The 25,753-nt window shown below is 42.6% G+C and overlaps 1 protein-coding gene across 4 annotated transcripts in view; it reads left to right on the plus strand.

Moving 5' to 3' along the window:
* Positions 1-3,289: 3,289 nt before the first annotated feature.
* Positions 3,290-25,753, plus strand: part of asmtl (acetylserotonin O-methyltransferase-like) — a 49,340-nt gene continuing 26,876 nt past the window's right edge. Inside the window, exons 1-5 of one of the 4 annotated variants that reach the window (XM_068033208.1) lie at positions 3,290-3,324; positions 4,285-4,410; positions 17,555-17,686; positions 21,269-21,316; positions 25,283-25,347. In XM_068033208.1, coding sequence (XP_067889309.1) covers positions 4,318-4,410; positions 17,555-17,686; positions 21,269-21,316; positions 25,283-25,347 — 338 coding nt within the window. In that variant the 5' untranslated portion in view covers positions 3,290-3,324; positions 4,285-4,317. The other 3 variants (XM_068033207.1, XM_068033210.1, XM_068033209.1) reach the window with 3 other exon arrangements.

Consider the following 25,753-nt stretch of genomic DNA (forward strand, 5'->3'; position numbering starts at 1 on the left):
TGGAAAGCCAGCATCTATTACTCATCCCTAATTTCCCTTGAGAAGGTAGTGGTGAGTTGCCTTTTTGATAATTTAGGCCAATTTCAGAGTCAACCAGATTACAGTCGTCTGCAGTCACATACAGGCCAGACTGCTTAAGGATGGCAGATTTCCTCCTGTGAAGGAGGACATTGATGAATCAGGTGGGTTTTTATAAAGATCTGCTAATTTCATGGTCACTATTACAGCTACATGCTTTTCATTACAGATTTATTTAATTAACTAGACTTCAATTCTCCAGCTGCTGTGGTGGGATTTGAACTCATATCTCCAGATCATTAGTCCAGTAACAATCACTATACTGCTGTTCCCAAAAATATTATAACAGAAAAATCCAATTTTCTTCTTGAATTATCCATATATCACAGTATTGATACAGCGCAGAAGGAGGTCATTCGGCCCATCGTGTCTGCACCGGCTCTCCGAATGAGCAATTCACCTAATGCCATTCCCTGCCTTCTCCCCATAGCCCTGCATATTCTTCCTTTTCAGATCACAGTCTAGGTCCCTTTTGAATGGCTTGATTGAACCTGCCTCCACCACACTCTCAGGCAGCATTCCAGATCCTAACCACTTGCTGCATAAAAAAGTTTTTCCTCATGTCGCTATTGCTTCTTTTGCCAATTACCTTAAATCAGTGCCTCTTGTTCTTGATCCTTTCACGAGTGGAAACAGTTTCTCCCGATCTACTCGGTTCAGACCCTTCATGATTTTGAATAGTTCTATCAAATTACCTCTCAGCCTTCGTACCTGAAGTTCCTTATCCCTGGAACCATTCTCGTGAATCTTTTCTGTACTCTCCCCAATGCCTTCACATCCTTCCGAAAGCACAATGCCCAGATCTGCACGCAATACGCCAGCTGAGGCCGCATAGTGCCACGCACAAGTTTAACATAACCTCCTTGCTCTTGTACTCCAGGCCCCTGTTAATAAAACCCAGGATACTACATGCTTTAGTAATTGCGCTCTCAACCTGTCCTGCCACTTTCAATGACTTCTTCTTCTTTGGCCTCCTTGTCTTGAGAGACAATGGGTAAGTGCCAAGAGGTGGTCAGTGGTTTGTGGAGCAGTGCCTGGAGTAGCTATAAAGGCCAATTCTAGAGTGACAGACTCTTCCACAGGCGCTGCAGATAAAATTGGTTGTCGGGGCTGTTACACAGTTGGCTATCCCCTTGCACTTTTTTCCTGCCAACTGCCAAGTCTCTTCAAGTTGCCACTCTTTAGCCTCGTCTTTATGGCTGTCCGCCAGCTCTGGCGATCACTGGCAACTGACTCCCATGACTTGTGATCAATGTCACAGGACTTCATGTCGTGTTTGCAGATGTCTTTAAAGCGGAGACATGGACAGCCGGTGGGTCTGATACCAGTGGCGAGCTCGCTGTATAATGCGTCCTTGGGGATGCTGCCATCTTCCATGCAGCTCACATGGCCAAGCCATCTCAAGCGCCGCTGGCTCAGTAAGTGTATAAGCTGGGGATGTTGGCCGCCTCCAGGACTTCTGTGTTGGAGATACGGTCCTGCCACCTGATGCCAAGGATTCTCTGGAGGCAGCGAAGATGAAATGTATTGAGACGTCGCTCTTGGCTGACATACGTTGTCCAGGCCTCGCTGCCGTACAGCAAGGTGCTGAGGACACAGGCTTGATACACTCGGACTTTTGTGTTCCGTGTCAGTGAGCCATTTTCCCACACTCTCTTGGCCAGTCTGGACATAGCAGCGGAAGCCTTTCCCATGCGTTTGCTGATTTCTGCATCGAGGGACAGGTTATTGGTGATAGCCTAGGTAGGTGAACCACTTCCAGAGCGTGGTCACCGATATTGATGGATGGAGCATTTCTGATGTCCTGTCCCATGATGTTCGTTTTCTTGAGGCTGATGGTTAGGCCAAGTTCGTTGCAGGCAGCTGCAATCCTGTCGATGAGTCTCTGCAGACACTGTTCTGTGTGGGATGTTAATGCAGCATCGTCAGCAAAGAGGAGTTCTCTGATGAGCACTTTCCGTACTTTGGTCTTCGCTCTAAGACATGCAAGGTTGAACAACCTGCCACCTGATCTTGTGTGGAGGAAAATTCCTTCTTCTGAAGACTTGAACGCATTTGAGATCAGCAGTGATAAGAAGATCCCAGACAGTGTAGGTGCAAGAACACAGCCCTGTTTCACGCCACTCAGGATAGGAAAGGGGTCTGATGAGGCACCGCTATGCTGAATTGTGCCTTTCATATTGTCATGGAATGAGGTGATGATACTTAGTAGCTTTGGTGGACATCCGATCTTTGCTAGTAGTCTGAAGAGACCACGTCTGCTAACGAGATCAAAGGCTTTGGTGAGATCCAAGAAAGCAACATAGAGGGGAATCTGTTGTTCGTGGCATTTCTCCTGTAGGTGGCGAAGGAAGAACAGCATGTCAATGGTGGCTCTCTCTACTCAAAAGCCGCACTATGCCTCAGGGTAGACACGCTCAGTCAGCTTCTGGAGTCTCTTTAAAATGGCTCGAGCGAAGACTTTCCCCACTATGCTGAGCAGGGAGATTCCACGGTAGTTGTTGCAGTCACCACGGCCACCCTTGTTCTTATAGAGGGTGATGATATTGGCATCGCACATGTCCTGTGCTTTTGCTCCCTCATCCCAGCACAGGCAAAGCAGTTCATGGAGTGCTGAGAGTATAGCAGGCTTGGCACTCTTGACTATTTCAGGGGTAATGTCGTCCTTTCCAGGGGCTTTTCCACTGGCTAGAAAATCAATGGCATCACTGAGTTCCGATTTTGTTGGCTGTTCGTCCAGCTTATCCATGACTGGTAGAGACATGGCTGCATTGAGGGCGGTATCAGTGACAACATTTTCTCTGGAGTACAGTTCTAGGTAGTGTTCCACCCAGCAGTCCACTTGCTTGCATTGGTCAGTGATCGTGTCCCCTGATTAAGACTTGAGGGGGCGATCTTCTTGAGGGTTGGCCCAAAAGCTCTCTTAATGCATAATACATTCCTCTGATATTTCCGGTGTCGGACTTATGCACATAACTGTTCAATTATAGTTTTCTTCAAGTGAATTTTCAGCTCCAGATAAGCTAATTCAAGGTACTCTCTGAAGCCCCTCACAATCTGGACCACATGCCAATCACACTCCCAGTGAATTAAATGATTCATCTCAGCCTGGTAGGTAGATGAGCCACTGGCGCAGGCGCACTGGACACCTCTCCCCAATAACACTACCCCCGGCGCCTGCGCACATATAATCAACGGGGTTCCGCCTCACGCGTGCGCAGTGAACTTCATTTCCTATGACAATAGGTGAGTGGCGCGGCAGTAGGAGGGGGATGTGGAGAAGGTTGAGGAGGAGAAGGACTGGAGAGCGGGAAGGAGTAGGATCCGTCCGGGGTTTGCAGGGTTGTTACTGAGGAGGGGTATCGCTGGCGGAAGAGCTTGGCTGTTGAACTGCGAGCAATGTCCTGTGAAGGCTGGACAAGGAGTGGGCCGCAATGACAAACCTCTTTACACCGCTTTGAACAGACTGCAGCCTGTCTGTTAGTGAGTGTCTTTCTGTTAGAAATAAAAACAGAAAATACTGCAAGTACTCTGGTTTGGCTGCATCTGTGGAGAGAGAAAACCAGAGTTAATGTTTCAGGTCGATGACTTTTGGTTAGGAATAAGGTGGCACTGTGTATTTAATTTGTGTTAGCTGGACCTTAAAGGAATGTGACCAAGCAGGTCTTAGTTTGTGAGTTTGGAGTTCACTCTGGGTTCTTAGTGCAGGCTGCAGACTCATCTTGCATTTCTTGTTGGCTTTCACGGTGAAATAAGCAATATAAAGTTTTATGTAAACTTTAGATTTAAGTAAAAATATCCGCTCAGTGAACAAAAATAGCATGCTTAAACTTTAATTCTACATTTTTGGATTACTCTGAAATTTGCTTTTATATCTTTGCTGAAAATTGCTCGAAATATTGCAAAAGCTTTGAAAGTGTTTTAAAATTTTAACCATATTTGGGACATTAATATGTCTCTGCCTGTTTCTTCTGTTGAAGATGATAAAGCAATGTTGAAATATACCAGTTCAATCACAGTTTGGAGATATCTGGCAGGAGCTTTAGCAGCTGAAATGATAGGCTCATGTTTCAGGTTAATAACCCATGCACCTATGACATCCGTGCTGCAGGTTTTGGATGGCCCTGGTGTAAATGGGTATGAGTCAAAGTTCATATAATATGCACCTGCCTACATAGTTTATCATGCCTCATTTTTTCTTTGTAGACCAAGGTGAGCAAACTGAAAAATAAAAACATCATGGTGTTGAATCCAGTCATTTCCAAACTCGCTGGGAAACTTGTGGTCCTTGCCAGTGCTTCACCACGTAGAAGAGAAATTTTGAACAATGTTGTAAGTACAGTCGTTCACCTGTGGCCATACTTTACACACTGAAATAAAGTAGTTTAAAAACTCAGTAATGCAATATTGCTGAAAATGAAATGTCAAGACTTCCACCATGTAGTAGCACAGTATTCATTCTATAGTAGTTCAGATTGAAAATGTTTTTTCAACTTGCTAGATTACTTCATTAATATCTGACATTTAGTAATCTTTGTTTGCAAATTCCTCCATGGCCTTGCCCTTCCTTGTCTCTGTTATCTCTTCCACTCCTCAGATATCTGTGTTGCACAAATCCAGGCCTTTGGAGCATCCCCAATTTTATTTGCTTCGTCCTTGGCAGCCTTACCTTCATTTGCAAAGGCCTAAGCTCTGGAGTTCTCTGTCTTAACTGCTCTGCCTCCCTACCCCTCTTTCTTCCTTTACAACACTCCTTAAAATCTACCTCTTTGGCCAAGCTTTTGGTCATTTGCTCTAACATCATCTTAAGTGGCTCGGTGTCAGATTTTCCTTTATAATGCTCCTGTGAAGAGCTTTGATACATTTTATGCTGTTAAAGGCACTATATAAATACAATAAGTGCTGGCCTAGCCAGCGATGCCCACATTCCTGAATGAATAAAAAATTTATTTGCTTAGTGCACACCTGTATCTTGTACAGTCAGCTTTTTTTTAATTTTGGAAGTTAGTCTTTAGAATATTTTTATGAAATACACTATCTCTGAAGTCATTTAGCTTTTGTTTTATAAAAGACACCAAACCAAATGTACAGATGTACCAAGGCAAGGTTATCAACATTCAAGAATAGGACATAGATGTAGTCATTAAGTGATGTAAACTGAGTTTATTAAAAGCCTGCAAATAATAGGAAGAAAAGATTGAGGCGGTTAAAATGTCTTGCAAACTATGGCAGTCTTAGGAAAGAGTGAATTAGAGTAGATGATGATCTGATGAGTCATGATTTGAACAGAAGAATAAAAATGGGTAAAATTGTGTATTTGGACCTTTGGAGGAAAAGTAGAGAGAAGTTCAGGGAAGTGTGAGTGAAAGATTGCCAATGTGGCAACAGTTTTTTTTCCTTGTATCTTGTCTAAAGGTAGATATAGGTGCATTGTTCAAGTCATGTCCAGCTTGGGCTTTGAGGAGTTAAGTTATTGAAGGCCAATGTTTGTATTTCATCTCATTTAGCTGTATAGACATTGAAAATGCTTAGCACATTTTCTGTAGTGTTCTTTGCTTAAACTCCACATAGTAACGCTTTAAAATATCATCCGTTTTACTACATACTAAAGGTGGTTTTAGCAAATGACGTAATAACTGTATGTATTTGCTTTTAACTGTTCTTGCCAAGTTAAATATCCCACCTAGTGAAATTTGTACTTAGTGAGCTCATTTTCAATTTTGTACATCCTTGTTTATTTTTTAGATTTCTTGCCAACTTTCTTCCTTCTCGTCCTTCCTTCTTGAAAAATTTGCTCTAGATTTTCTGATCAGTTTTACATCAATGGCAATTCATTTAAAATAACTGGATTATACACCTGTGTTAAACATAATTGGAAATTTCAGGCTTTTGACTTCTTGCAGAAGCACAATTCCATGAGCTCTGCCCACCCTGTGGTAACTTTTCCAAATAGCTATAAATTTTTGAATCTTGATATTTAGTATTGGCAGGAAATTAGATTTCAGGCTATGCTCAGGTGCAGCATTCTCCCGAGTCAGAAGGTCACAGTCCAATGTGTCTACTTTCGGATGAGATGTTAAACTATCTTTTCTCTCAAATGCAAGTAAAAGATCCTGGGCACTATTCAAAGAGAAGCAAGGGTGTTCTCCTGGTATCCTGACTAACATTTAACCTACAATCAACACCTAAAATCTTGCCATTTACTCAATTGCTGTTTTTGGGTCCTTGCTGTGCTCCAATTAGTTGTTGTGTTTCCTGGATTACAACAGTGATTGCACTTAGAATCATACAGCACAAAAGGAAGCCGTTCTGCCCATCGTGCCCTTACCAGCTCTATGAAAGAGCTATCCAGTCAGTCTCGAATCTCTGCTCTTCTTAACCCTGTAAAATTTTTTCCCTTCACGTTTGCACTTTAGCTGACAAGGACACGACGGACTGAATAGTTACAGCACAAAAGGAGGCCATGCTATGATTTTAAGTATTTATCCAATTCTCTTTTGAAAGTTGTTATTGATTCTGCTTCTGCCACCTTTTCAAGAAGTGCATTCCAGATTATAACAATGTGGCATTTAAAAAAAAAAACTTTTCCGCTTGCCTGGTTCTTTTTCCCGTTACCTTAAATCTATGCCCTTCATTGGCTTTGGACACTATTTAATGACTTTTTTTATTAGCCTGTCAAGGTGCTCTCACAAATATTGGCCATGGTATGGAAAAGGTTCTAGAACCTGTGGATTAATCATGACAAAGGTGGAGTCAAGGGACAAAAAGCTGAATGGATAGCAAATTGGTTTCTGTTTTTAGCCAGAGAGTAGGAATAAAGGGCAGTTATTTAGATTGGAGGAAGGTAGAAAGCAGTGTTCCACAAGGAGCAGTACTTGAACCACTGTTGTTCATAATTTGTATGAATGACTTGGATTAAGGAGTAAATAACTATCAAAATTTGCAAATGATACCAAAATGGGTGGGTAGAGCTAACCGTGAGGAAAAATGCAACAAAATACGTAATACATTAGAAAACTTGCAGATTGGGCAGTTAAGCAGCAACTGAACTTGAACATGGATAAATGCGAGGTGATGCACTTTGGTCAGAAAAATGGAAACATCACCTACACTTTATATTAAAAAAAACACTGAATTGGGTATGTCATGCAGGCCCCCACCTGCCAAGAATGAGGCATATTAATTTCACCACATGGGCATTAAACTTAAAATTGTTGCTGGGAAGAAAAGAGGGCCTATCACAAGGAATTGCCAGGCCCCTCAGCGGAAAGATACTTCTGCATGCTAGCAGACAGTGTTGGAACAAAGGAACCAGTCCCTGCTCCCCAATACACAGAAGATATGGTCAGACCAGTTTAGTCACATGACTAACTGGCTGTTAGAGTTTTGAACTGAGAGTTTTAATTTGGCCACAGAGAATTTGAACTCAAAGTTGCTTGCTCCTGGACTGAAAAGACATCTCGTGGCTGGCTTGTTGCAGCCTCTCCTGTCTGCTCTCTCTCACCAGCTTCGGAATCCATTGAAGACATATGAACCCCAAGAGAGAAAAGTCGCCTACAGTCACAAGCTTCAAGAAAAATACTGGGCCCCAATGAAAAGCAAGATCTACCTACAAGCAAGGACTATAGCAAGCTCGAAGCACAGTAACAAACCCCCCTCTAGAGATTGCCTCAAATTTTTTTCACTTTATTTTTCTTCTCTTTTCTGTCTCTATTTGCAGGTGCATATCATGTGTGCATGCTAGCGTGGGGCGCGGTGTGTATCAGTGGCGTTAACCGAATTAGAGTTTTAAGTTTTTTTAATAAATTTGACTTTTCTTCTTTAAACCAAAGAAAGCCTGTTTGTGCTTGTTTCTTTGACTTATAATTGGAAAGTGGTGGTCAAGGATTCACCAAGGGGGAGCTCAAAACACGGTGTGTTTGAAATTAAACCCTGTCACAGTCAGACTAGGTGAAGGCTGAAAGCGAACCCCTAAACCTTTTTCCTCACCTGGTCGTAACAGGTAGAAGAGCAAGGGGATCTAGGGATTAAAAGAGGATAGAAACATTGGAGAAAGTACAAAACAATCTTTACAAGGATAGTACCACAACTGAGAGATCACAGTTAATAAAGTTTGAACAGGTTGGGGCTTTTCTCCTTTTAGGGAAAAAAGTAGACTTGGAGATGAGCTGATAGAAGTTGGTAAAATTATGAATGGGTTGGATAGGGTAGATCTGGAGAGAATATTTCCACATGTGAGGAAATTCAAAGAGGCCATAAATGCAAGATGATAAATCCAATAGGGATATAAGAAATTTCTTTACTCAAAGTGGTTAGAATGTGGAACTTGTAAACACATCAAATGGTTGAGGTAAATAGCTTAGATGATTTCAAAAGGAAATGAGCCCATGAGAGAGAAGAAAATTGAAAGGTATGCTGAAAGCCTGAAGATGAGGTAGATAGAATGGGAGGAAACTTGTGGAGTATGGACTAAAGTGCATACAAGATGGGCTGAATGATCTGTTTCTGTGCTGTATATCCTATGTAATTAATGCCTTTGGGACAGGAGAGTGTAACCTTGGGGTTTAGCAGTAATGCTTAATCAGAATTGTTTCTGTACAGGATCATTGGAATAGTAAAATATCTGAACAAGAGTCTGGATTTGTGAGTGACTGAAGCACATTTGACCAATACTGGAAAATTTCACAAGTTTATGGTTTGTACCCAGAGAGGGAGTGAGTGTTAACACCATTAAACATGCTGTGTTTTTCTTTGGTGAGGGTGCAGGCAAAAAGAGAAACACAGCACTTTTGATATAAACTATTACTCCGTAGTAACCAAGGGAAAACGTGGAAGTTTTAATACTTCCAGTTGCTTGCCAGTTCAACACTTTTCTCCTCCCCCCCACCCCCCCACCTGCTCTCATGCTCACATCTGTGTCCTGGGATTGCTGCAGTGTTCCAGTGAACATCAACGCAAGCTCGAGGAACAGCATCTCATTTACCGATTAGGCACACTACAGCCTGTCGGACTGAACATTGAGTTCAATAATTTCAGAGCATGACGGGTCCCCCATTTTACTTTTATTTTTAGTTATTTTTTCTTTTTTACAGTTTTTACAAATTTTTTTTTTTGCGTTTATTTCATTTCATCTTAGTTTGTTCAGTTTGCTTACCCACTTTTTTTTCATGTTTGTACTTGCTGCTGTTTAATCTTCAGTCCATTAACACCCTATCTGTACTAATGCTTTGTCTTTCAACACACCATTAACATTTTGTTTGCCGTTGCTCCATGACCTTTTGGTCAGCTATGTGGCCATGTCCAATCTACACCTCCTTTGTTATCCCTTGCCTCACCCCCGCCTCACTTGCTTATAACCTGTGACATTTCTAATATTTGTCAGTTCCGAAGAAGGGTCACTGACCTGAAACGTTAACTCTGCTTCTCTTTCCACAGATGCTGCCAGACCTGCTGAGTGGCTCCAGCATTTCTTGTTTTTATTTCAGATTTCCAGCATCCGCAGTATTTTGCTTTTATGGAAGTTTTAATGATGGATGAAACTTTCCTCCATTGTAGCACAAGTTGAAATCCTTCATTGTCCTGAAAGTATCAATGAAAATTCAGTGCTAATGGGACACTTCTTTGCATGTAGCTAGTTAAGGGCAAATCTACTACTCCGAGAATCACCAATTTACAATGGTCAGTTAGCCCATCATGTCCATTCCAGCTGACATGAGCCATCTAGCCTGACCCCATTTTCCAGCTCTTGGTCCAAAGCCTTGTAGGTTCCGGCACTTCGAGTGCATATCCAAGTACCTTTCAAATGTTTTGATGGTTTCTGCCTCTACCACCCTTTTTCATGAAGTGAGTTCCAGATCCTCTTAATCCTCTGGGTGAAAATGTTTTCCCTCATGCCGTTTAAACCTCCAACCCTAAATCTGTGGCCCCTGGTTATGCACCCCTCAACTAAGGGGAAGAGGGCCTCTCTATCCACTCTTATCTAGATTCCTCTTAATTTTATGCACTTCAATTAGGTCTCCCCTCAGCCTCCTCTGTTCCAATGAAAACAACCCTTGTCTATCCAGTTTTTCCTCATAATTAAAATTCTCCAGGCCAACAATATCCTCAAATATCCTCTATACCTTCTCTAATGTAATCACATTTTTCCTATAGTGCAGTGACCAGAACTGCATGCAGTACTCCAGCTGTGGCCTAACTAGTGTTTTATACAATTGCAGCATAACTTCCCAACTCTTTTATATTCTGTGCCTCAGCTAATAAGGCAAGTATCCCCAATGCTTTCCTGACCACCTTATCGACCTGTCCAGCCACCTTCAGGGATTTGTGGACATGCAGTCGAAGGTTCACTTGAAAAAGCCCTTCAAAGCACTCCCACAGGGGATGCAGAGACCAAGTGGGCCCACATCAGAGACGCCATCTATCAGTCAGCTATGACCACCTGTGGCAAACACGTGAAGCGGAATGCAGACTGGTTTCAATCTCACTTTGAAGAGCTGGAACCCTGTCATAGCCGCTAAGTGCATTGCACTGCTGAACTACAAGAAAGCCCCCAGCGCGTTAACATCTGTAGCTCTTAAAGCAGCCAGACGCGCTGCACAAAGAACAGCCAGGCGCTGCGCAAATATGTACTGGCAACACCTATGCAGTCATATTCAGCTGGCCTCAGACACCGGAAACGTCAGAGGAATGTATGATGGCATTAAGAGAGCTTTTGGGCCAACCATCAAGAAGATCCTCCCCCCCCCCCCCCCCCCCCCCTCAAATCTAAATCCGGGGACACAATCACTGACCAACGCAAGCAAATGGACCGCTGGGTTGAGCACTACCTAGAACTGTACTCCAGGGAGAATGTTGTCACTGAGACCGCCCTCAATGCAGCCCAGCCTCTGCCAGTCATGGATGAGCTGGACGTACAGCCAACAAAATCTGAACTCAGTAATGCCATTGATTCTCTAGCCAGCAGAAAAGTGCCTGGGAAGGACAGCATTACCCCTGAAATAATCAAGAGTGCTAAGCCTGCTATACTCTCAGCACTCCATGAACTGCTTTGCCTGTGCTGGGATGAGGGAGTAGTACCACAGGACATGTGCAATGCCAATATCATCACCCTCTATAAAAACAAAGGTGACCGTGGTGACTGCAACAACTACCGTGGAATCTCCCTGCTCAGCATAGTGGGGAAAGTCTTCGCTCGAGTCGCTTTAAAAAGGCTCCAGAAGCTGGCCAAGTGTGGCTTTCAAGCAGAGAGATCGACCGTTGACAGGCTGTTCTCCCTTCGTCAGCTACAGGAGAAATGCCGCGAACAACAGATGCCCCTCTACGTTGCTTTCATTGATCTCACCAAAGCCTTTGACCTCGTCAGCAGACGTGGTCTCTTCAGACTGCTAGAAAAGATCGGATGTCCACCAAAGCTACGAAGTATCATCACCTCATTCCATGACAATATGAAAGGCACAATTCAGCATAGCGGCGCCTCATCAGACCCCTTTCCTATCCTGAGTGGCGTGAAATCGGCTGTGTTCTTGCACCTACACTGTTTGGGATTTTCTTCTCCCTGCTGCTCTCTCATGCGTTCAAGTCTTCAGAAAAAGGAATTTTCCTCCACACAAGTTCAGGTGGCAGGTTGTTCAACCTTGCCCGTCTAAGAGCGAAGACCAAAGTACAGAAAGTCCTCATCAGGGAACTCCTGTTTGCTGACGATGCTGCATTAACATCTCACACTGAAGAGCGTCTGCAGAATCTCATCGACAGGTTTGCGGCTGCCTGCAACGAATTTGGCCTAACCATCAGCCTCAAGAAAACGAACATCATGGGACAGGACGTCAGTAATGCTCTATCCATCAATATCGGCGACCACGCTCTGGAAGTGGTTCAAGAGTTCACCTACCTTGGCTCAACTATCACCAGTAACCTGTCTCTAGATGCAGAAATCAACAAGCGCATGGGAAAGGCTTCCACTGCTATGTCCAGACTGGCCAAGAGAGTGTGGGGAAAATGGCGCACTGACACGGAACACAAAAGTCCGAGTGTATCAAGCCTGTGTCCTCAGTACCTTGCTCTACGGCAGCGAGGCCTGGACAACGTATGTCAGCCAAGAGCGACGTCTCAATTCATTCCTTTTTCGCTGCCTCCGGAGAATCCTTGGCATCAGGTGGCAGGACCGTATCTCCAACACAGAAGTCCTGGAGGCGGCCAACATCCCCAGCTTATACACTGTACTGAGTCAGCGGCGCTTGAGATGGCTTGGCCATGTGAGCTGCATGGAAGATGGCAGGATCCCCAAGGACACATTGTACAGCGAGATCGCCACTGGTATCAGACCCCCCGGCCGTCCATGTCTCCACTTTAAAGACGTCCGCAAACGTGACATGAAGTCCTGTGACATTGATCACAAGTCGTGGGAGTCAGTTGCCAGCATTCGCCGGAGCTGGCGGGCAGCCATAAAGACGGGGCTAAAGTGTGGCAAGTCGAAGAGACTTGGTAGTTGGCAGGAAAAAAGACAGAGGCGCAAGGGGAGAGCCAACTGTGTAACAGCCCCGACCAACCAATTTCTCTGCAGCACCTGTGGAAGAGCCTGTCACTCTAGAATTGGCCTTTATAGCCACTCCAGGCGCTGCTTCGCAAACCACTGACCACTTCCAGGCGCTTATCCATTGTCTCTCGAGATAAGGAGGCCAAAGAAGAGGGAGTGCAACAACCTTGAGAGGTTCTGATGACAGATCATCAACCTGAACCGTTGGGCTGAATTTTATCAGCCCTCTGGGGATGGGTTGGGAGGCGGAAAGGCTGACAAAATTGTTTGGGTGTTGTGCCCGATGCCTTCCCTCCGCCATACCATTTTGCCAGCAGTGAGAAAGTGGCAGACAGCCCACCTGCTTTGACCGAAAGCAGGAAGCTGCAAGTCAGTTAGCTTAACATCTGTCATAAGGAAAATGTTAGAAGCTATTACTAAAGCCGTTATCGCAGGGCAGTTTAAAAAAAATTGAAGGTAATCCGTATGGTTTTGTGAAAGGGAAATAATGTTTAACCAATTTATTGGACGTCTTTGAAGAAGTAACATGCTGTGGATAAAGGAGGACTGGTGGATGTACTGTACTTAGACTTCCATAAAGCATTTGATAAGGTGCCACATCGAATGTTATTGTGGAACAAAAAAGCTCATGGTGTAGGGGGTAACATTTTGGCATGGATAAAAGATTGCCTAGCTAACAGGAAACCGAGAGTAGGTATAAATGGGTCATTTTCTGGTTGGCAAGATATAACAAGTGGTGTGGTACAGGGATCAGTGCTTGGGGCCTCAACATTTTAAATGACTTGGATGAAGGGACCAAAGGTACGGTTGCTAAATTTGCTGATGACACAAAGATAGGTAGGAAAGTAAGTTGTGAAGAGGACACAGGAGACTACAAAGGGATACAGATAGGTTAAGTGAGTGGCAAAAGTCTGGCAAGTGGAGTATAATGTGGGAAAATGTGAAATTGTCCATTTTGGCAGGAAAAATAAAAAAGACATGTATTCTCTAAATGGTGAGAGATTGCAGAGCTCTGAGATGCACAAAGATCTGGGTGTTCCAATGCATTAATCACAAAAGGTGAGTATGCAGGTACAGCAAGTAAGGAAAGCTAATAGAATGTTATAATTTATTACAAGGGGAATTGAATACAAAAGTAGAGAGTACAGGGCATTGGTGAGACCACATCTGGAGTACTGTGTACAGTATTGGTCTTAATTAAGGAAGGATGTAAATGCATTGAAGCAGTGCAGAGAAGGTTTACTGGGCTAAAACCGGGAATGGACAGGTTGTCTTGAGGAAAGGTTGGACAGGCTAGGCTGGAGTTTAGAAAAGTAAGAGGTGACTTGATTGAAACATATAAGCTCCTGAGGGGTCTTGACAGGGTGGATGTGGAAAGGATGTTTCCTCTTGTGGTAGAATCTAGAACTAGGGGTCACTGTTTTAAAAATAAGGGGTCGCCCATTTAAAACCGATGAGAAATTTTTTCTCATGGAGTTGTGAATCTTTGGAACGCTCTTCCTCATAAGGCGGTGGAAGCAGAGTCCTTGAATATTTTTAAGGCAGAGGTAAATAGATTCTTGATAAGCAAGGAGGTGAAAGGTTGTCGGGGGCAGGCAGGAATGTGGAGTTGAGGTTAGAATCCGATCAGCCATGATCTTATAGAATGGCGGAGCAGGCTCGAGTGGCTGAATTGCCTACTCCTGCTCCTAATTCATAGAAGAACTAGGAGGAGTAGGCAATTCAGCCCCTCAAGCCTGCTCCGCCATTCTATAAGATCATGGCTGATCGGATTCTAACCTCAACTCCACATTCCTGCCCGTCCTCCATAACTCTTCAACCTATTATTAATTAAAAATCTGTCTATCCTCTCCTTAAATTTACTCAATGTCCTCGCATCCACTGCACTCTGTCTGGGATAGTGAATTCCACAGACTCTCAATCCTTTGAGAGAAGTGATTTCTCCACATCTGTTTTAAATCTTTCACCCCTTATCCTAAAACTATGACCTCTCATTCTAGAGTGCCCCACAACAGGAAACATCCTTTCTATGTCTACTTTGTCAAATCCCTTAGTCATCTTGTATACCTCAATTGGATCTCCTCTCATTCTTCTAAACTCGAGAGAGTAAAGGCCTAAACTGCTCAATCTTTCTTCATAAGACACGCTCCCCCATCTCTGGAATCAATCTGGTAAACCTCCTCTGAACTGCCTCCAGTGCAACTCCATCCCTCCTCCAGTAAGAGGACCAAAACTGTACGCAGTACCCCAGGTGTGGTCTCACTAATGCCTTGTACAGTTGCAACAACACTCTCTTCCTTTAGCAATAAATGCCAAAATTCCATTTGCCTTCCTTATTACCTGCTGCACCTGCATACTAGTTTTCAGTAAATCATGCACAAGGACACCCAGATCCCTCTGCACCAAAGCACTCAAGTTTCTCTCCATTTAGATAATTTGCTTTTCTATTCTTCCGACCAAAATGGATAACCTCACACTTATCCACGTTAAACTCCATCTGCCAAATTTTGGCCCATTCACCTAACCTATCCATATCCATTTGTAAATTTCTTATTTCTTTATTGCAACTTACTATCCCACCTATTTTAGTGTCCTCTGCAAGTTTGATTATAGTACCTTCTATCCCTGCATCCAAGTCATTAATATGGATTGTAAATAGTTGGGGCCCAAGGATCGAACCCTGTGGGCACCCCACTAGTTACATCTTGCCAGCCAGAAAAAGACCCATTTATCCCGACTCTCTGTTTTCTGTTGGTTAGCCAATCCTCTATCCAAGCTAATAAACTGCCCCTAATCCCATGTGATCTTACCTTGTGTATAAACCTTTTGTGCGGCACCTTATCAAATACCTTCTGGAAATCCAGATATGCTACATCTACAGAATCCCCATTATCCACTTTGGTTGTTACATCTTCGAAGAACTCTAGCAAATTAGTCAAACGCGATTTACCCTTCATTAAACCCTGCTGACTCTGATGGATTGCATTTTTGACTTTCTAAATGTCCTATTACTTCCTTAATGGATTCTAACAATTTCCCAACGACAGATGTTAAACTAACTGGTCTATAGTTTCCTGCTTTCTGCCTCCCTCCTTTTTTTGAATAAGGGTGTTATATTAGCTTTTTTCCAATCCACTGGAACCTTTCCCGCATCCAGGGAATATTTGAATATTATAACCAATGGATCCACTATCTCTGCTGCCACTTCCTTTAAGACCCTAGGATGTAGGCCATCAGGCCCTGGGGAGTTGTCTGCCTTCAATTCCAAAAGTTTGCTCTGTACTTTTTCCCTGGTGGTGATTTGTTCTAAGTTCCTCCCTTTCTATAACCTCTGCATTTCCTGTTGCTGTTGGGATGGTACTAGTGTCCTCCACTGTAAAAGCCTGAGGCAAAATATTGATTTAGTGTCTCCGCCATTTCTGTGTTCCCTCTATTAACGTCCCTGTCTCATCCTCCAAAGGACCAATATTCACTTTAGCTACTCTCTTCCCTTTGATATACTTATAGAAGCTTTTGCTATCCGTTTTTATATTTTGTGCTAGTTTTCTTTCATCATTTACCTTTGCTCTTATTACTTTTTTAGTAACCCTTTGTTGATGTTTAAAAGTTTCCCAATCTTCCAGCCTGCCACTGGCCTTTGCAATATGGTATGCCGTAGTATTTGTCTTTGTTATCCTTAACTTCCTTGCTTAACCATGGATGTTTTTTTCCCCTCTTAAAATATATTCCAGAGAGGAAGAAAGATTCTATTTGGGAGGAATTGAATATCTCCTTCAACATCTGCCACTGCTCATCAACTGTCCTACCTTTTAGTCTTCCTGCCCAGTCGACTAGGGCCAAATCTGTCCTCATGCCTATGTAATTACCTTTGTTTAACTCCAAAACGCTAGTGTGGGACTCCAGTTTCTCGCCTTCAAAATGAATTTGAAATTCTAGCATGCTACTCTTCCCTAGAGGATCCTTAACTATGAGATTTAAACTTAATTCAAGTTATCCAACAGTTCAGATTTTTTTGTAGCGCTGTTTTACTTCACCATTGCTGGGTCAAAATCCTCTAATTCTGTACCTCATGGGAGCACCAATACTGTAGGACTCTGGTGCTGAAACCACCTTCAGGGTTATTGGAGATCGGCAACAAATGTGACCTTGCCAGCATTTCGCACATCCACAAACAATTTTTAAAAAGACAGTCGGCGTAACTTTATTAATGCAATTTCACCATTAAACCACTAAATGTATTTTTAACCCATTATCTTTTTCTCCTATGTCCTGTTTTTATACTTTAATTTGACTCTTATCCACAACACTATTGATTTTGACTAGGCCACAACACTGTTGTTCTTAGATGCCTTCAGCATTAAAACCAAGTAGCCCCAGCAAGAGTGTCTACAGTAAATTTGTTCAGTGTTTAAAGGGTTAATAACAATTAGGAGCCAGTAACAGGAGTAGGCCATTCAGCCCTTGAGTCCGTTCCGCTATTTAGTTAAATCATTGCCAATCTGTAAATGCACTTCGTTTGCCAACCTTGATTCTGTAACCCTTAATGTACTAACAAAATATCATTCTCAGTTTTTTAAATTTTCAATTAACCTATTCTCTCGCTTTTTGGGGAGAGAGCTCCAGATCTCTACCAACCTTTTGAGGAAGAGCCTCCTGACATCACCCCCTGAATCGTCTGGCTCTAATTTTAAGGTTATGCCCCTTTGTTCTGATTCCTACACCAAGGGAAATGTCTCTCTTTATCTATTCTATCAGATCCTGTGATCATTTTTTTTCTTATCTCATCTTAAACACCTCAATTAGATTACCCCTTAATATTTTGTAATAAAGAGAATACAAGCCTAGTCTATGTAACAAATCTTCATAATTTAACCCTTTTAACCTGGTATCATTTTATGTGTTTCCCCAGAGTTTTCTGAATTCAATTTTTTCTTAATCCTGCAGGGTCTTAGGTTTGAAGTGGTGCCATCATGGTTTAAGGAGACACTTGACAAATCCTCTTTCAAAATGCCATATGATTATGCAAAAGAAACTGCAAAGGAAAAAGCCCTTGAGGTGGCAAAGAGGATGCACTTGGTATGTAATAAGCTGATCAAATTCTGCACCAAAAGCCCAGCAATTGCCTGATTCTAGTATGTTGGAGTACCAATGTAGTTGTTTGGGTTTGCAATGGGAGCCTGACATTTTTTCAATGGGAAATTAACAAATTAATGCTTTGAAATAAATGGTTTAATACTTCTACTGAAGAAGAACAAAGAAAATTACAGCACAGGAACAGGCCCTTCGGCCCTCCAAGCCTGCGCCGATCCAGATCCTCTATCTAAACATGTCGCCTATTTTCTAAGGGTCTGTATCTCTTTTCTTCCTGCCCATTCATGTATCTGTCTAGATACATCTTAAAAGACACCATTGTGACCGCATCTACCACCTCCGCTGGCAACGCGTTCCAGGGAGCCACCACCCTCTGCGTAAAGAACTTTCCACGCATATCCCCCTAAACTTTTCCCCTTTCACTTTGAACTCGTGTCCTTTAGTAATTGAATCCCCCACTCTGGAGAAAAAGCCTCTTGCTATCCACCCTGTCTATACCTCTCATGATTTTGTACACCTCAATCAGGTCCCCCCTCAACCTCCGTCTTTCTAATGAAAATAATCCTAATCTACTCAACCTCTCTTCATAGCTAGCGCCCTCCATACCAGGCAACATCCTGGTGAACCTCCTCTGCACCCTCTCCAAAGCATCCACATCCTTTTGGTAATGTGGCGACCAGAACTGCACGCAGTATTCCAAATGTGGCCGAACCAAAGTCCTATACAACTGTAACAGGAAGAAATTTCAGCCAAAGGGTCAGCATCTCATGGTGTATTTTCAGGGCCTGGGCCTTTGGTGTTGATGTAGCAGGTTGGTGTGGTCGAATGGCTAGCTGCGCAAGAAATACTTCAGAAGAAAAATGATGCTGAAATGTGAAATAGATAATAACTGAGATAACCATCTTAAAAGTAGAAAAGTGGCAAGTCATAAGCTATATACATGAACGGTGCTAAAGAAAAGCAAAGTATAAAGTTGTAAAACACACTGGAAAGAAAAGTATTAATACAATCAGACGAAAAAAAATTTTAACTGATAAATATTCTGGTTTCCTTTCCGTGCCAGATTGAAAGAATACTCTGGGATAAAGAGCTACAGTAGCCTGACGTTCACCTTATGACAAATTTCAAAATGATAGACCCAATTATACAGACATAGACTTGTATATCAACTATGTCTCACTTCAAATATGTTCATAACCTGAGAAATCCATCAATGGCTAAAATTGCCACTATCTATTAAGGTAGCAGCATTGAATCGCACAATTATAGACTGTTAAGAAATCCACCATTAACAATGTGCAAGCATCGCAAAGCTACCTAATAAAATTGCTCAATTTCTTTCAACCCCAGGATTCTGTGACCAACTACCACGGGATGAGCCAAATAAATTACTAAACACTGCTTTCAGCCCACTTTTTCTTTCGCACTCGGCTAATTGTAGCATTTATAATTTACTAAAGTGCGCCCTCCGTTTAAAAAAAAAAAAATATTTGGGTAGATTTTTTGCTTTGGGTGCAGCCAGTAAATTGTGCTCAATATGGGCTGGCTACGTCACAGTTTAAGTTTCTGATGATCATTTGCATAATTACAAACCTAAAATCTTCCATGAACCAGCGTAACCGTGCAGCATAATAAAACACAATTGTTTATTTTTGATGTATTTAAGTGTGGTAACCTGGTCCAATTTTATCGAAACAGCTGAAAATGGATTTGTCACAAAAGTAAGCGTTTTTAGTAAATGTCTAGTACTTGTGAGAAACCTGATTTAAAATCACTGAAGTAACTTTATAAAAAAACTGCAGTGAACCATTTACTACTTTCGTTGGTGTACACTAGTCAATTTCTTAGTAAATTAAATACTTTTTGACATGAAAACCTTTTAAAGAGGTGCACAAGAAAATTTAATGCAGTTCGAAGAGCCTTCCTGAACCAGCACAATGGCTAGAATTCCGCAATGTTGACCAGTGAGTGGGGCCTGATCACTGAATTGATTCTTAAACCAGCATGTAAGATTGTGGGAAAAAATGCGAGTAAGTGGTTTTGGGCATAAATTACTTATTGTGCTAATAAAACTGGAGGAGTAGGGAAACTCAGACAGCAACTTCCTGATTTCCGCGTTTAACTATATGTGCAGTCGCCAGAAGTTGCTGTCCGATTTACACTTCCATGACATGAGCATTGATACCCTCACCATTGTTTCCACCGCAAAATCTGGACATTCTGCATAAATTGAGTATTGTGCATTCTTAACTTGTGGTTGAACAGCCACAGTTTATGGCAGATTGTTGGCAGTCTCATGGCCAAGATGATACCAAGATGTATATTTTGGGGACTGGGTAGGAGGTGCTTTTAGAGGCTATGCATAAGGCACATCATCAGGAATAGAGGGCGTTTAACCACAAAATTTAGTTTTCTTGAAAAGTAATTTACCCTTCAAAAGGAAATAATTGTATAAAGCTGTTTGAGATGTTTTATGTTGAGGTGTTATGCAAATATTACTGTACACCTAACTCTTGGCAATGGGTTAAAAATATGCTTAGAAATCTATCACTGAGCATTATGAAGAGGCAAAATGTAATGGGTAACCCCCGAGTATAATGGCTCATAACCAATAACCTAAACAAATTCTTAGCTTTATTCAACACCTCTTGTTACATTTAAATATTTCTGAAAAACTGTAATGAAAAACTATTTAGCCAACTGGCATTGTTTTTGCCAAAAGTAATTTAATTGCAGATGTGTGGCTTATCCTTGGGGCTGGATTTTAAAGTCCTTCCGCCTTCGGGAACGGTGGGGGGGAGCAATGAAGATTGGTATGGAGGAGGCCCACCACCAACCCCGACGGTGGTAGGCCCTGTAGCGATCTCGGCGGCGGTGGTGAGGCCTCGTGGCGGCCAGCATTAAAATATATTAATGTCTACTTACCATGTAGGCCACAGCAATTCAGCCACCATGTTCCAATCTTTATTCGAGTGGCCGACAATGCTGCGCCTTCGAATCTCCATTCGGGGAAACGTGGTGCTATACCAGTGGGGACCGGGGAGGAGCGGGGTTGCAATGATGCGGATTGGTCGGGGGTGGTGGTGGGTAGGGGTAAAGGACAAAGGTGCTGAACTTGGAGGGGGGGGGTGCACATTTGCGAGGCATGTATTCCGGAGGGGGAAGGGGCAGGAATGTTTTGAAATGCCATTTGGGGGCGGTGGTGGGAGAGTGCATTGACAAGTCATTTTGGAAGAACTTTACTTTAAATGGCTCTTTAAATTTTAAATATACATTGAGGGCTGTAAGCCCTTTAAAAATGGCACTGGTGCCTACACATTGCTGTTTCTGGCGACAGCTCGTCTGCCCGCTCCATGTCCTCGGGCGGGCGCTGCGGCCATGCAAATGACCTGCCGCGTTTGAAATTGCTTTGGCACCGTGACGTAGTCCCCGTGCGCATGGGCCGCATTTCTTTACGTCCGCCGCCTACTTCAGCGGCGGAGTCTTAAAATGCAGCCCTTAATGTCTCTCTCTCTCTCTTTCTTGAAAAAATGGCAATAAGAGAATCTGAATTTTCCTTTTCAACAGAAGCACCTCAAGACTCCAGATATCGTCATTGGAGCCGACACCATTGTGGTAAGCAAAAGTAGAATGTGGAACTTGCAGAAAAACTCCTGATGTATCCATTTGCATTTTTCTTTCTTTGAATTTTAAAGTTTAAGCATGTCTGCACAGCAGTAATGTATATATGAAAAAAAGTTCACCATGATAGACAGTTGTATGAAAAGGAAGAATGTGCGGGGTTATGGGGAGAAGGCAGGGGAACGGAACTGAGGGAATTGGTCTTTCAGAGAGTCAGTGCGGACATGATGGGCTGAATGGCCTCCTGCACTGTAGCGATTCTGTGATCAATCTCCCATTAGTTTCAAGAAATTGTTGCATTGTGTTGCTGAAACAAATTAAACTCTGCAGAAAGTTAGGGCTGGTACTTAACAACGTAAGAACACTTTTAATGACCAGATTGTTCCTGCAATGCCACTCAACCTGTCCAGGTTAGAAAGGAACAAAAAAAACTCTGAAATCTCATTCCTGCAGGTGAAAAACTGTTCCTAGAAGATTTTAGATATTAAAATTTATTTTTACTTTTCCTTTATACCTGTTTTCTCTTTCACTTTATTAATCAAACCTTTGTAGCTTGTAATGCTAAGCTGATGCCCTGTAGTTTCGTTTGATTAGTTAAGTTTTTTAACTTGAGGTTATTCGCATTCTTCAGGAAATGTGAAATAATTTGGGTCGAATTCTCAGAACTGCAAACTATATGTTTGAAGATTGTGGCAAAAAATGTTTCCAGCTCAAAGGCAAAGACAGTGGTCGCAATCACAGTGAAAGTTTAATTTTCTGGAAGTAATAACAGCAAGTGTTGCAAACTATATCTAATCAGTTACTGTTCATCAGGTGATTAATTTGTCATAACTGAAACTAAGCAAAGCATAAAGAATTAGCCAAAAACTCCCAAAGCTGGAAATCTGAAATAAAAACCAAAAATGCTGAAAATACACAGCAGATCAATCGGCATCTGTAAAGAGAAATGTTTCCAGTGTAGACTGTTCTTCAAAACTGATGAGCTTTGTGGGATATTCTCTACACTGATATTTTGAGGGAAAATTGAATAATACTTGAAGTAGAGCCAAATGCAAGTTTATCTGTGAAGTGCAGGCCGGAGGGATTAATTTTGGATTGCCGACTCCTATGTTTTAAGTTTCTATAGTCCTACATATTTTTGCAGTTAGATGGTGTTTTCCACCTTGCATAGAGTCATAGTTATACAGCACAGAAACAGGCCCTTTCGGCCCATCGTGTCTCTGCCGGCTATCAAGCGCCGAACAATTCTAATCCCATTTTCCAGCACTTGGCCCATAGCCTTGTATGCTATGGGTTTCAAGTGCTCATCTAAATACTTCTTAAATGTTGTGCGGGTTCTTGCCTCTACCGCGTCTTCAGGCAGTGTGTTCCAGATTCCAACCACCCTCTGGGTGAAAACAGTTTTCCTCAAATCCCCTCTAAACCTCCTGCCCGTTATCTTAAATCTATGCCCCTAGTTATTGACCCCTCCACTAAGGAAAAACATTCTTCCTATCTAACCTATCAGTGCCCCTCATAATTTTGTATACCTCAATCATGTCTCTACTCAGCCTTCTCTGTTCTAAGGAAAACGGCCCTAGCCTTTTCAGTCTCTCTCTTCATAGCTGAAATGCTCCAGCCCAGGCAACATCCTGGTGAATCTCCTCTGCACCTTCTCTAGTGCAGTCACCTCCTTCCTATCGTATAGTGCCCAGAACTGTACACAGTACTCCAGCTGTGGCCTAACTAGCATTTTATACAGCTCCATCATAACGTCCCTGCTCTTATATTCTGTGCTTCGGCTAATAAAGACAAGTGTCCCACATGCCTTCCTAACCACCTTATCTACCTGTGCTGCTGTCTTCAGTGATCTATGGACGTATACCAAGGTCCCTCTGTACTTCCTAGGGTCCTACCATCCATTGTATATTCCCTTGCCTTGTTAGGCCTCCCAAAATGCATCACCTCACACTTCTCAGGATTAAATTCCATTTGCCACAGCTCCGCCCATGTTACCAGCCCATCTACATTGTCCTGTAATCTAAGGCTTTCCTCTTCACTATTTACGACACCACTAATTTTCGTGTCATCTATGAACTTACTGATCATGCCTCCTATATTCATGTCTAAATCATCAACGTACACTGCAAACAGCAAGGGTCCCAGCACCAGTGGTCACAGGCTTCCACTCGCAAAAACAACCCTCGACCGTTACCCTCAGCCTCCTGCCACTAAGCCAATTTTGGATCCAAATTGCCAAATTCCCCTGGATCTCATGGGCTCTTAACTTCTTAACCAATCTCCCATGCGGGACCTTATCAAAAGCCTTACTGATGTTCATGTAGACTACATCAACTGCTTTACCCTCATCTACACATCTCGTCACCTCCTCAAAAAATTCAATCAAGTTAGTTAGACACAATCTCCCCCTGACAAAGCCATGCTGACTATCCTTGATTAATCCCTGCCTCTCCTAGTGGAGATTAATCCTGTCCCTCAGAATTTTTTCCAATAGTTTCCCAACCACTGATGTTAGACTCACCAGCCTGTAATTACCTGGTTTATCCCTGCTACCCTTCTTGAATAATAGTACCACTTTCGCTGTCCTCCAGTCCTCTGGTACCTCTCCTGTGGCCAGAGAAGATTTGAAAATTTGTGTCAGAGGCCCTACAATCTCCTCCCTTGCCTCACATAACAGCCTGGGATACATGTTATCTGGGCCTGGGGATTTATCCACTTTTAAGCTTATGTTTTGGGATCAATTCTAAATTTTGACAAGATTTTATCACGTTCATCTGCAAATAAATTTGTATTTTTGAATTATGATCAATGATTTCAAAAAGAAATTGGATGGGCACGAAGGAAAAAACTTGTAGGGCTATGGGAATAGAACAGGGTAGTGGGACTGACTAGATTGCTTCACGGAGAACTGGTATAGACTCGATGGGCCGAATGGTGGCTTCCTGTGCCGTAAATGATTCTATAGAAGAATTTTTTTGTTAAAGGAAAGATTTATAGCTAGCATACATATCCTTTCATCATTTTCTACTTTGAGAAATTGTTTTGCCAGGAACTTTACAAATGTGATTTTAAAAACTAGCAGCTTTATTCTTCGGAATTCCAATTCTAATATATTCGTATTGGAAAAGTTGAGCAGTGATCAGGGAATTCAAACAATTTGAGAGGAGCTGGCTTCAAAAGTGCAGTTTTTCCCCATTTCTATTGCCGCGCCTGTGCTGACCCAGGCTAAACGGGTTAAAATTATGACACCGGTTGCATAAACTAGGCTTGTATTCGCTTGTGTATTGAAGATTCTCATTGAGGTGTTTCAAGATGATCAAAGGAGTTGATCATTTCTTTCTATTTCCTCTGGTTGGGGTGTCCAGAACAATTAAAGCTAGGCCGTCCATAGGTGATGTCAGGAAACATTTCTTCACACAAAAAGTACAGGAAATATAGAGCTCTCTCTCTCACGGCGCCCACCCCCTCAAAATAAAATGTTGAGGCGAGGTCAATAGAAAATTTTAAAACTGAGATTGATAGATTTTTGTTCAGCAAAGGTATTGATGATAACGGAACCAAGATGGAGTGGAGGTATGGATCAGCTGTGATCTAACTGATTCAGGCTTAAGTAGCTGAATGGCCTAATCTTATTCCTATGTTGTGTTTTAAGTTTTTACAAGTGCCACTAGGCCTAATGGATGTTCTTTGAGTATCAACAAGCTACTTAATCTCATGTTGTACATCACAGCTAACTGCGATCCAGACCTTTCCTAATGTACCTGTGCATGCACTTGTCAGCAGGGGTAATGGGATAGCATTTGGGCTGATCTCCCTCCCCAAACACTGCCCCACTCCTCCTCCCCAACTGCCCACCCACACAATTCTTTTAATAGTTGTGAAAGAGTGAGTGATATGAAATCTTACCTGGGGTTGACATTTCACTTTATCAGATGTGTTTATTTTTTTTCCCCTTTTTAGTCTATTGACGGTGACATTCTCGAGAAGCCTGTAGATAAACAAGCTGCACACACAATGCTATCGAGGTTTGTGCTTCTTCACTTGCATCTGAAACTTGTAACTTGTATTTATGTAATTCTTTTAACATACAAACCTCACGAGGTGCATCACAGAGGCTTAATCAGAGACAATTTTCAGAAAGCTAATGGAGATGAAATTGGGGAAGGGGATGGTGAAAAGTTTGGTCAAATAAGGGACCATTATAGAGACATAGTCATAGAGAGATACAGCACTGAAACAGACCCTTCGGCCCACCGAGTCTGTGCTGACCATCAACCACCCATTTTATACTAATCCTACATTAATCCCATATACCCTACCACATCCCCACCTTCTGTCAATTCTCCTACCACCTACCTACTCTAGGGGCAATTTGCAATGGCCAATTTACCTATCAACCTGCAAGTCTTTGGCTGTGGGAGGAAACCGGAG

This window comes from Heterodontus francisci, chromosome 6 (genome assembly GCF_036365525.1).
Source record: "Heterodontus francisci isolate sHetFra1 chromosome 6, sHetFra1.hap1, whole genome shotgun sequence".
Classification (NCBI taxonomy): domain Eukaryota; kingdom Metazoa; phylum Chordata; class Chondrichthyes; order Heterodontiformes; family Heterodontidae; genus Heterodontus; species Heterodontus francisci.